General features: G+C 40.7%; 2 protein-coding genes across 2 annotated transcripts in view; both read left to right on the forward strand.

Annotated features, from left to right (window-relative positions):
- Positions 1-2,246: 2,246 nt before the first annotated feature.
- On the forward strand, positions 2,247-4,300 carry LOC104963542 (anaphase-promoting complex subunit 1-like). The gene is made up of 2 exons (XM_010792141.1): positions 2,247-2,378; positions 3,650-4,300. The coding sequence occupies exons 1-2, from the start codon at positions 2,273-2,275 to the stop codon at positions 3,775-3,777; spliced, it is 234 nt and encodes a 77-aa protein (XP_010790443.1). The 5' UTR covers positions 2,247-2,272; the 3' UTR covers positions 3,778-4,300.
- Positions 4,301-12,138: 7,838 nt separating this feature from the next.
- Positions 12,139-12,539, forward strand: part of LOC104963544 (anaphase-promoting complex subunit 1-like) — a gene marked incomplete at its 3' end in the record, with an annotated part of 15,232 nt that continues 14,831 nt past the window's right edge. The window contains exon 1 of the mRNA XM_010792143.1: positions 12,139-12,180. Within this exon, the coding sequence (XP_010790445.1) occupies positions 12,139-12,180 (42 nt within the window). The remainder of the gene's footprint in view (positions 12,181-12,539) is intronic.

Here is a 12,539-nt window from a genome sequence, read left to right on the forward strand (position 1 = left end):
GTTACAACTGCAAACCTTTTAACGTGTCATAATAAAATCATCTGGCTAGTTTAATACCAGGTAGAAAAGTCATGTCATAAACCATAAAAACACGGAGAAAGGACACTGGAAAAAAATATACGGAAGGGATATGTGTGTGTGTGGTGTGTTGTTGTGGTGTGTGGTGGTTGTGTTGTGTGTGGTGGTGTGTGTTGTGGTGTGTGTGTGTGTGTGTGTTGTGTGTGTGTGTGTGTGTGTGTGTGTGTGTGTGTGTGGTGTGTGTGTGTGTGGGTGTGTGTGTGTGTTGTGTGGGTGTGTGTGTGTGGGAGGAGGAGGAGTGGAACTCGGTCGAAGTCACGGTGTAGGTGGTTACAGAAGTACTGCCCGTCCTTGAGCCTCGCACTCGTCGGCGCAGCACCGCCAACCAACCCGGCGACGTGGGCCGAACTAGGGGGTGTCGAGGTGGTGGGTCTAGCGTAGACGGTGTCCCCATTCCAGACCTCGTCTAGGGCTGCGTCTCGGGGGTGGCCGGACCCTCGTCGTCGCTCGTGTCCCATTGCCATGGCCGTTGTACCGTCTTTCCCCTTTACCAAAACCTTGTCAAAATCGTAAATTTCACTCAAGTACTCCAAACTCTATCTTCCCCTACTATACAGCATTTCCTGCCCCGTCGGCCTAGGTGGGGTGGAATCATACCCTGTCGATCAGAATGTGGAAGCATCTCTGTATAGTATGTGTATTCACTCTCTGTCCTAAACGGCTTGTTGGAGCTCCTGCCCCCCCCCTCCCTGTGAGCCCAGTGGTCGTCTGCGAGACACAGCTAAACCCAGCCCGAAACACACACACACCCGCAGCCTGGCTGGGAGTTTGTGTGTGTGCCCAGGCTGAGTTCCGCGGTGTCTCGCCGACCCCACACCAGTGAGCCAGCTCACACTGTCCCGCTCCTCGCAGCAGCGAGCCTCGCAACGTCCCACCGAGTGTGTGTGTGTGAGGAAGTCCACGGATTGGTCCAAACGTAGCGGCTCCGCGGACGTTACGTCACTATACCCGATATACGTCACTGTACCCAAGAAGTAAACAATGGAAAAAGAGAAATCTCCAACGAGGCGTTCTGGGGCAGCACAGACAGGTCTTTTCTGTGTTAGAGTTTTACTCGCTAAAGGGTGTACTTTGAGGGTTTGTGACTCTGCACACCGTTTACATGCAGAGAAAGCTACATAACACACAAGGGGACGGGTAATAACCAGAAATGCAAGACATGGGCCCTTTAAAGGTCAATTAGGTCAGGGAGTTAAAGTCCCTCTACAGGAAACCTGCGTGAGCTGAAAGAGTCACAACAAGTGAGAAAGCCTTCCTCAAACTGTTCACAGCTCATATAAATGTTGATCAGACGAGCGAGAGCAGTCGTTTCTTCATATGTGCCAACGTTAACTAAAGGAATTCACATATTGGGAGTGGAGAAAACGAATCGTTGACTATGTGTTTCAGCTGGATTTCCTGTAAAGGGTGTGGCACGATAATGACTGACAGACTGTGTATCACTCCAACAAACACACATTCCATACCTTATTTGCGTGCACACACACACAAACACATGCACACACACACACACAGACACCCACACACTTCCAATAATAAATGCACACTGAGAGGCGTGGGAAACAGGTGACTGCTGTCATGGTAACAGTTCAAACATGCCTTTACTTTCATGTCTCATGAAGCCTTTGGCACACATTTCAAAGGAAAAACAAACTAGCAACTAGCTTGACATCAACTTTCAGGAATGTTGCTTTTGACTGGAAGTCACACATGATGAAATAGGTTTTCTGATACAATCCTGTTTTGTAGGATTTTTTGTTTCTATTAGGTTCCATTTGTCTTTCTCAGAGAACTATCCTAAGGGATGCAGTTTAGAGGAGTTTTAGTTGATATGGTTTTAAAATGATGTAATGTTCCAGTTTGTGTTTAAAAAATAGTTTATTATTTACTGTCTTTATTTTGGTTTCTATTTAAAATCCAAATGAATTCAGATGAGGCATTGTAAAATTCCCCCTGTGCACAGATTGTATTTACTGGCCAACAGTGATGTGAGCAAACATGTTTGATCAAATGTTTGTACATCTCACACCCTTTTTTTTCTCCAATCAGAAACCTGCTTTTAAAGTTGTCTTTCATTTGTATCCTGTTTAAAAAAGACATTCATATATTTAAATCCCACCTGTAGGTACACCTGATAAAACATTGTGTGCCTTGTTTGTGTTTCCTAGAGAACAGCTCAGTGTTGAGGTCCTACATGAGGGGCGAGGCCCTCCCTCAGAACGGACAGTCCATGTCGCTGGCCTGCTTCCTGGTGTACCGCTCCATCCCCTGCCTCAGGAACACACACGCTCAGCTGGAGAGTAAGACACACTCGCTCCTCTCACTGAACCTCACCTGAGTGTATTTGCATGTTAACACGTCCGGTTCACACAGCAGCAGGAATAAAAGCTCTCTTCAACTCCTGCTGCTGTTAGCTTACTCAGTGGTGAAAGTAACCAAAGGTATTTCATTTGATTTTAATAATAATAATACGTTTATTTATTATAGCACCTTTAACAGAAATGGAATTCACAAAGTGCTTCACAAGTAAGAACAAGAGTAAAAATGAAGAGCACAGAAATATGAATACAATAACCGCATGAGGCAGAAATGTAAGGTCAACATAAAAACAAAACACGGACCACGTGGAGTCCTGAAAGGAACAGACATAAGAACAGAACACATCACACACAGTTCAAGTACTGTAGGCACAAAAGCCAAAAAGATGGGTCTTCAGTAGTTTTCTAAAAGCTTCTACAGAGACTGTGTTGTTAAGAGTTTTACTTAACTACAATTTGATGGTACTTGTACTTTACATAAGTATATCTACTTTATGCTGCTTTATAATTTATACTAGGGCTGTCAGTCGATTAAAATATTTTATCGCGATTAATCGCATGATGTCCATAGTTAATCGCAAATTAATAACACCTTTCTTATCTGTTCTAAATGCACCTTAGAGGAATATTTTTCAAGTTTTTAATACTCTTATCAACATATGAGTGGACAAATATGCTTTATGCTAATGTTTGTTATCATTTGAACAATAACAAATATTCTCAACACAACAACCTGGAACCTCTCTCTCTCTCTCTCTCTCTCTCTCTCTCTCTCCCAGCCCTGTGTACTTCTCTGCACTGAGCCAGCTGCTCAAACAGACAAGCCTGTTTACAGTTGACGGCGAAATGCCGCTCTTCTGTCTTCATAACAGTCAAAGCATGAGACTGAAGTTCCCACTGTGGGTCAAAATAATAATCTGTGATGTGCAGTCGACACGTTGGATGCGATCCGAATGATCTAACGCAGCCCCTCGTCCTCCACAATGTTAAGCTGTAGCCCCCCATTTAGCTATCGCTGCGAGCGGCAGGAGCGGGGCTGTCAGCATCAGCTGTGGGCTGGGCTTGCTGTTTAAAACACCTTTTTCTCCCACCATCCAACTAACAACAACGTCAAGCCTTTGGGCTCTGAAACTACGGGGCGGGCCGAGGACAAATACACATGCATTAATCGCACGTTCGAATAATTAGTGGCGTTAAAAAGAAATTGGGTTAACTCTCTCCTCTCTCCTCTCTCCTCTCTCCTCTCTCTGCAGGCTGCAGCTCTCTGGGAGATTTGTTGTCTCGTAGCAGCCAGTTGAGGATCCCTCTCAGAGATCTACTGCGACTGGTTCCCGTCCTGCTTGGCTCTGCCTCCGGAGCATTCCCTCTGCAAGCATTTTGATCCGATGCTAGTCACCTGGCTAGCTAGCTCTCACAGGTGCTCTTCGTAACCTTACGTTCCCACTGCGAGCACAGGTAGGATCTGATTTCTGTAACACCTGCGAGTGTGTGCAGGAAGGGGAACAACGTAACGGCTGTCCTGCCTCTGAGATGAACTGTTTGGAAAACACAGACTTTGTTTCCTTCTCAGTCACTAATTAGTAGAGTTTTGTAAAATAATGTTGCTATTTAGTTAGTTTTTTACAGCATGAAGACATTAGGCTGCAGTAATGATGCAGCACATGTGCCATTTCTTTGGTACAACAAATCAAGTACCGTGACTTTTTTTAGATGGGTGCCTCTTCCTCGATGTTCCAACAGAAAACACATTTTCTCCACCGCCAAACAAGGACAGAAAGGACCGGTCAGTACACGATGGAAGGATTGGCCTGTAGTTGTATCGATGTTGCCTTTGAGCTCAGGCCACTGTGTTCTGTCGACGAGACGACAGGGGCTATCAAATAAAAAAGTACTTGCACACTTGATGTTACTGTGAGTAATTATGTGTCTACATTTCCCAGTCAGACAGTTCTGGTGCTGATCAGGACCACTTCCTTTTTGTTTTTACTCATAGTATGTCCGCTTAGTTGAATTACACTACTTTAGCTGAAACTGCTTAGGCTTCTTAAAGCGTCGTCCATCATGTCTTTAGTATTTTACACATATGTCGTTGTGGTTACAATCAAAATTCACTGGGTTTTCTGGGTGGTTCCCTGCATTAAGGGAGTCCCCTGATCTCCTGTAATAAAACACTTTTTTTAAAGACGGAATATACTCTTTTGCACTTAGTGGTACAAAAGTTGTCTTTCATTGCGTTTGTGTTTTTGTCAAACAAACCAAATAACACCTTTACATTGCTTTGTGCTTTGCTGACAGCTCTGATCATCTAGCCTGTAATGAAGCTGCTTGCCTCTAATGTTGCATGTTATTTAGGCAAAGTAATACAACGAGAAACCAAGTTCATGAAAATCACAATTAACAAATATTTATTTTAGCTGACCAAAGTGTCCAAAATACGCTTATTCAAACCACTTAACCTAAAGTGGTGAGGACTGCAAAAAACGCAGACAAATATTATAAGAGTTTGTAAAAAAAACGAGTAAAGACTGTTTCTGTTATGTGCAGGAAAGATTACAAATGTTACCGATGGGAATAATCTGACATTTAAAAGGCACATATAGCATTTAGAAAGTCCCAAAAATCCAGTCACACAGCAGGACACATGCACACAGCTTGTAATGTGATATAGTCCACAGGGGCAGGGTGCTTTCTTGAATACATTTGCACAGTTATGGGAGACTGTTGAATTTTCTCATGCAGCTGGACCTCAATGATGTGTTCAGCCAACAAATATGAAACCCAAGAATGTGGGACTTTCCTGCTGGTGCATGAACGCAGCATAAGGGCCTATAACATGGAGACAGTTGCTATAATTCTGAATAAGGGGATCCCACAGTGTCACATTTGGAATGCGTTTCACTTTTAAAATCGTCGAAAGGTCTTGGATTTTGATGCCCAACTGTTTGGAAACCTTAATCTCATGTAGTTAGCGTGTGGGAGGATATACAGGGTGTGTTTGCACCGAGTCTTTGATGTTTTCTAAACAACAGCTCTGAGAACATTCCAGAACAAATGGTAAACACACGAACAAACAAGCAAAACACACCCTCCGCACAGAGCTGCAACACACAGAGCTGCTCCTCACACTCACATCAACGTCATTCAATTAGCACTTTATTTATTTTTTACCGTAAAGTTAGATAGTGTCAGAGTTGATTAAAGTACCTCATAGCCAAGGCCATCATTATTATGAATGGTAGTCAGTGGTTAGCTGCACAAAAGCAGGATATAGTGATGTCTTTTCTATCTGTCGTTAGTCTTCTCTACCTCATATACCGGGGATCATTTCTCTGGTTTTTGGGCCGAACAAAGCACAGGATTTGAAGCATCTGTTAAACTCTGGTGTTTAAATGTGGGCGGACTAGCATTTTCATTGTGCTTTTTGCTGAGCAAAGTAATAAAAAAAGCCTTCTCAACGTTTTTTCTCAGCATTTGAAGTAGGAAAATCCCTTATAATATCCCCCAGACATGACACATACTTTTTTATAGTTTGAAATACTTTTTTTTAGACCTGACTGCTTGTTCTTTATTTTTCACTTTGCCACAAAAGCACACCTTGTAGTTATTTTGTATATCTAAGTACTTCCTGGCTTTTAATTACCACATCAGTTATTATGGTGGAAATTGACCTGAGCAATAATACTTTATTGTGTCAGCCCTGTTGTGCTCTTACTTTGTGGATATTTGACTGGTTGTGTGTGACAATGGAAGTTTATGCAATCTTTTTTCTTGAACGCTAATAACGTTTACACTTTTAGAATCATTGCCAACAGCAGATCCTGGAGTGATTGAAAAAGCAATGGGGGAAATGACCATCTTTCTTTGTAAACTCAAAAGTAACTTGACTGAAAATGTTCTCGAAAAACAGTCAATACAGTTAACTCTAGAAAACTCACATTTAACAGTCTCGTTTCTGCTCCAGCAGTGGTACAAGTGAGATGCATGAACTGAAAACACTATTGAAGCTTTAAGACAAAGACATGGAGGTCATCCAAACCAGAACACCACGAGGCAGCAACCTCTCAATCACAAGGTAGCCACGGTCTGATGCATTCACTGCTCTATTGTGTGCTATACTCCAAATGGCCAATGGACACCATGGACAAATCAAGGGTAATCTATATAGTCCAATATCACAAAACATGTTTGTCTCAGTGGGTTTAACAGATTAACAACAACATTGTAAACAGTATGAGGTATGAAGAAGACTTGAAAATATCTATCAAGACAAAAAACTCTTAATGAAAATGTTTAATAAAGTTCATAAATCAGTTCAGAAGTAGGGTCAGCTGGGCATTTGAAAGAAAATGCAGCTTCAAAGCACTTTGCGCTGGCTTCACTTGCAGGTTAATCATCATATTTACCTCAGGACACATGTCGTAGTCCATAGTCCAGTATATACAACATAATGTTGACTTTAGACTGTGTGTGTTGACTGAAAATGCACTACATGTTGCCCTTCCTCTGCTGGATGTCTAACTTGGAAACTGAGCTAACATGTTCAAGTTATTAAAGTCCATTTTGTGTTTCTTTAGCTTGTTCTGCTGCGCCTAAAAGATGAAATCAAGATTAGATACAGCTTTAATGCTCCAAAACGAAAGACTGCTAAATACTATTAAACATTAAACGGCAAAAGATGAATAAGATAAAAAGTTTACTTGAACATGTTCTGCATTAAAGTAGTTATTAGATACAAATGTTATCATTCGGCCCCCTGCCACCACAACAGGCCTCGCTTCTCTCTGTGCCAACATGCCACACACAGAGTTTACCACGCTTCAATCTCCAGTGTAATTTGTAAGATAACCAAGCCTTGGGCGTCTTGCTGTGTTTAACTCGCTGTGTGTGTGGTTTCCTGGAAACACTTTGCGCTTTCAGTCAACACGTCCTAAAAAACATTCCAGGGAAAATGTCACATGAACTGTAAACGCAGAGTCCAGGTCAGCAGGAACTGGATTAGCTTGCAGGCGTCTCTGTTTGTCTTTAAGACGTTTAAAGTCAAAGTCAGGTGGTTTTAAAGACCTGGAGTCTCCACTGAAAGCCTGTTTAAAAGACTCTTCAATATTTACTTCTGTTTCATTGAAAGAAATGGTCAAAAAGTCATTCAAAAAGCTGTTTATTGGCAACATTTCACATTTAGGCCTATTTGTTCTCATGGTTATGTCTTGTGAATTTACCTTTAGAAATATAATCATTTTAAACCTTTGGTATCATAGTTTAATGTTTCCTATTCGGCACACAGACCTGGTTGAAACTTGTGATAGAGATTAAAAAGAAAAGTCAAAAAGAGAGAAAGTGAAACTAAACTGACTCTTACTTTATCTGTTATTCGCTTCATTGTGGTACACCAGCAGATAACACTTGGCAATACTCAAATAGAAAACACTTGACACAAATGTGACTTATTAAAATGTCGAGTGTTCAGGAACCGAGGGGGAGGAAATCAGGCCAGGTCAAACGAACCCATTAAGTCTAATATATAAAACAAACATTAGCCGGATTTCCTTCTGGTGAGCCTGGTTCCTATATATAGCTCTGTCACATTAATAACAACTTATTGCACAGTATTTTAACATGACCATGATTGCATTTGCTCATCTCAATATTGTGCATTAAATGTACGTGCCTATTACATACATTAGTTTGTCGCCAACAGTAAAAAGTAAAAACCATTATAAGATTTAGTCATTGAGTATTTTTTTAACAAAGCCCAAGAGTGAATTTGAGCTATTCTGTTTGTTGTGTGTTATTTTATTTCTATTCTAATTATTGTGCGTATTTACCTTTTTTAGTAACATTGCAATAAGAAAAGTCAATGACATTATTTTAGGGAATTAAAAGTTATGTAATACGAGCATTATATTGATGCTGGCCTAAAATAGTTTTAAAATTACAATAATATTGTGGAGTTTGACATTTTCAGGTTGAACTTTAAAATGAAATCCCAAATAAATGATAGGTACACCATTCTTGCTGTAAACCTGTCAGCCTCTATTCAGTTTCATTTCTGTATATTGTGTTATGATGAAGATTACCTGGAAACATTGAATAACCCGTAATAGTGGGGGCTTTCCTGTTAACTAGAGCTAGCTTTCCACTAGTAGGCAGGGGCGGACTGGGACTAAAAATCAGCCAGGGACTCTCGAGCGGCCCACTTCGGTACCGCCGGCCCACCTCGGTACCGCTAGTAAATACCGCTAGTAAATACCGCTAGTAAATTGTCAACATGGGGGGCTGGTGCTAGTGACTTATCCGACCGGCCCACTTCAGTACCGAACGTCCCGATGGCCAGTCCGCCACTGCTAGTAGGCCATCTCGAAAGACAATGTGGAGATCCAACCTTTTACAAGGGTGTTAGATCACTAAGTGCGCTTCCACAATCAAAACCCCAGTACCAAAATATTAGTTTTCAGTCTGGCTCATGTCCCTCGCCTCCCTCGCTTCCTATTGGTATGTTGATACTGTATTATGCTGTACTTACTTTAAAATAGCTCTTGGTGGTGAGAACACAAGCTCAGACAGAAATGCAGATTGAGAAAGGAACAAAAAACAAACAAAACTACATAGCAGAACAAATAACACGCCAAAATACAAATATCATCGTACTACTGTAGGCTATCTGTAGAGGTTACATAGTCATGGGTTGAGCTAACTTTAAATAGATCACCACAATGCTGAATCTTTAATACAGGTGGTGTGTAATCTAAACTTTCGATCGTTGCATTTTTTGAAAGTCACACATCAGATTTAACTGACCAGCAGAGCGTAGGATTGTGTAATAGTGTGGGAGTTGTGTTGTGTCCCAGACTACACCGAGGCATGTGTTGTGAAACAGACAGCCTCGAGTGTTTTAATAACCGTGTGTCTGTATGAGCCTGTGGGAAAAAAGAGGTCTGACTATAGGAAAATAATCCTGTTTGTTTCCACAATAAGCCCAGCTAAGTGTCATAATGATCACGCCCTCTCACCCACTGGCTCTTCTCACATCTGACTGTACAGAGAGAGTTTTGTTTGAACCCTTTACATAAACAACCTCACAAAGGACACTTTAAAGCAGTGGTTCTCAACTGGTCAGGCCTCGGGACCCACTTTTTACTTTGTCAATAAATCGCGACCCAACATTTTTGAACCACTCAAATCTATTCAACAAAAAATCGTGCTGTAATATATACGCTTTTCAGCATACACTATTAATTAAAGTGAAGTACAGTGCATATAGGCTATCCCTTATATCCCTTCACAGAAGCTTTAAAAAAAGGTTTAATGAGATGATGGAATCAAAGCTGAACTGTATCACATAAAAACGTGACATGCTGAAAACCCAACCCCAGAAGGGGGTCTGGGGGGGATTCTCCTCCAGGAGATTTTTAGAAATTCTAACATATAAACTACGCATTCTGGTACACTCTGAGAAGAAGAAATATATATATATTACTACCCGACATATTAATAATATTTGATGCCATTGTTTTTTTTTTCACTTTGTTCTGACAGCTGAACTTGTCTGTGTGAATTACTTTGTGGGTAAGGGAAGATAGCCCCCATTGTTCTGTGACCTGTCAGTCATCAAACCGGGGGTCATATTTCATTGTGTTCATTTTTATCTGAATATACCATGGATGTATAAAGAGTTCTACCGCAAAGTTATTCTCCGCGGGGACTTCCGGCAACAATCTTGATTCTGATTGGCCAGAAGACTCGAAAAAACATCAGCAAAGAGGTTTTATTGAGAAGATGATCACTATATAACAGACGTTTCAAAACCGTTTATGGTCTCCGGTACTTCCAGTTCAACGCCTACTGCATGCACAGCGTTAGAAAATCGGGCCTTCAAAATAAAAGTTTGACTTGTTTCCCAAAAAACAAAAGCAAACAAAAATGTTTTTTTTAAAAAGAAAATGTCTTCCCTCACACATCCACGACCCACTCAAAACGGGTCCGCGACCCACTTTTGGGTTGCGACCCACCAGTTGAGAACCACTGCTTTAAAGAAGTCTGATCTGACAGCAGCTTCCTTATAAACCCATATGTAATAAAGCACAACAAAGAAAGAGTTAAACTTCTTTCTATCCTTTGACATTTGTTCGCTGCGTCCTGGCAGCTGGGATAAAAGATAATCTACATTTACTTTCTCGTTTTGAAATTGCACTCATCAACCCTTTAAATTACTACTTGAGTAATTGATACTAGAGCTTGATTTTGAAAAGAGAGAGAATAAATGAAAGAGCAATGACTAATGAACACGTCTCATCTTGTTCGCCTAATCCCTACAAAAACGATTTAGTTATTAATGGTTTTCATGTTGGGTTATGTGCTGTTAGCATCTCTTGGCGTGTGTGTAACAATTGTATGTCTAGCTGTTGCCCCCTGTTTTCAATCTTTATGTTAAGCTAAGCTAATCACCTGCTGGCTCTTAAAAATATTAAACGCACAAATATAAAGGTGGCTTCACTCTTTTCAGTTTACTAATGGCAAGAAAGCCCATAAACAAATTAACAAAACAACAACTATTCCTGAAAGAACAAGTTGTCTCCTTACAATACCGTCGTCACGTATATTTAACTCAAGATCAACCTGAAGAAATAACAACTTATAATTCTACAGAAAAAAGGATAAATACATGCATTTGTTTAATAAAATTGCATTTTTCCTGCATTCTTACCCTATAAATCCTCTTTAAACCCAATCAAAATTATCTTGGAATTCTATTCTGGGGACACACTGATCTGGGTTATATTTACTTTTACTACACCAACTCACTTCAGTGCGAGTCCAAAAATACAAAATCCTACAATAGATTCCTTAAAATTAGAGGATGAAAGGGTTATTTAAACATCTATAGCCTACTGGGACACGTTTATTATCGCAACATAATGACGCGTTTCCACACACATGTTAATCGTAACAGGACATTTCACACTTTCTCATTGACGCAAAAACTGGGCAGGGCATCTCTTCGTCCATTTCAAATACGTGTGTATCTACAAGAGGAAGTCATCATATCTGTCCCATTGCAGCTTCAGCAGAACAATGACTGACAGAGGTTGACACTTACAAACATGCAAAGCAGTGACAAGACACACAACACACCTCACATTTCCCTTTTTTCGAAAACCTGGTGACGACTTTTGAGTAAGGCATTAAACGTAACATGAAACAAGCTGCAGGGAAGTCGCCCGAGCTCTTGACACAACTTCTGCTTTTACTTCCTCTCTGTGAGGTGTGTGAAAATGTGCTGAATTTCCCTGACATTTTTTTTTTAAATGCATGACTTCTTTTCATATATCTGCACAATCTCCTGTATTATTAGTGAATGAAGCATAAGGGGAGGAAAAGAGGAAATATCCTCTGCATGTGTCCAGCGTGGCTTGTTTTATTGAACGCAACACTAATGTAGTATTTATGGTATTATTTGAAAAGTAATTGAAGTGATTCATTGAGTCTTCCTGAGTTATTGATCTCTGGTTTTTCGTATTTATAGCTTACAGTATGTTCTCTAATCAGTGTTTGGGGATCGGATTGGATGGAACAACGTTATTACAATGGTTTTTGGATTTTAAAAAAATGTAACTTTGAAGCTTGTAACTTAGAGTAGTTTGGTAAGAGACGTATATCATCTTTTTAGCCGAAAAAATTGGGTACAGGACCAACTTCTTACAAAAAAAAAGTTTTAATTTACTCTCCCTGGACTTCAAATGGCTGGATGAAAGAACTTGAAGACCACCTGCTGAGAAACATCAGCCAGGTAAGTTTTCATGAGGTCATAAGGGTTAGTAATAGGTGTGTTAGCACTTTAACACAATTTTTAAATGAATGAATATGTCTCACTGTCTGTGAGGGATCCAGTTCTCCACTACTGACAACCATAGAGCTTCATTCGATGAGGCGTCCCTTCTGCATAGAGAGGGAAGGACTGAAAGGAGGTGGGTGTGACCAAAATTACAAAATGCATTACACTGGAGGTCTCGCAGCCACTTCAGTATGAATGGTAGAGCTGCTCAGGACATCTGGTGCAGCAAGTAAGAAAGTTAGTGAGGGAGATAGAGAGGGAGAGGAAGCGCTAACATGCTTTGCTCTCTGTCCAGGATGACTTTTACTCCACCG

The sequence above is a fragment of the Notothenia coriiceps genome, unplaced genomic scaffold (genome assembly GCF_000735185.1).
Source record: "Notothenia coriiceps isolate Sejong01 unplaced genomic scaffold, NC01 NC01_scaffold00036360, whole genome shotgun sequence".
NCBI classification, from domain to species: domain Eukaryota; kingdom Metazoa; phylum Chordata; class Actinopteri; order Perciformes; family Nototheniidae; genus Notothenia; species Notothenia coriiceps.

What these genes read in the sequence shown, in the direction of transcription:
- LOC104963542 (XM_010792141.1), top strand. Translation starts at nt 2,273, where the DNA reads ATGAGGGGCGAGGCCCTCCCTCAGAACGGACAGTCCATGTCGCTGGCC. An exon ending in CACACACGCTCAGCTGGAGA is followed by an intron (nt 2,379 to 3,649) that starts GTAAGACACACT and finishes CTCTCTCTGCAG; the next exon opens with GCTGCAGCTCTCTGGGAGAT.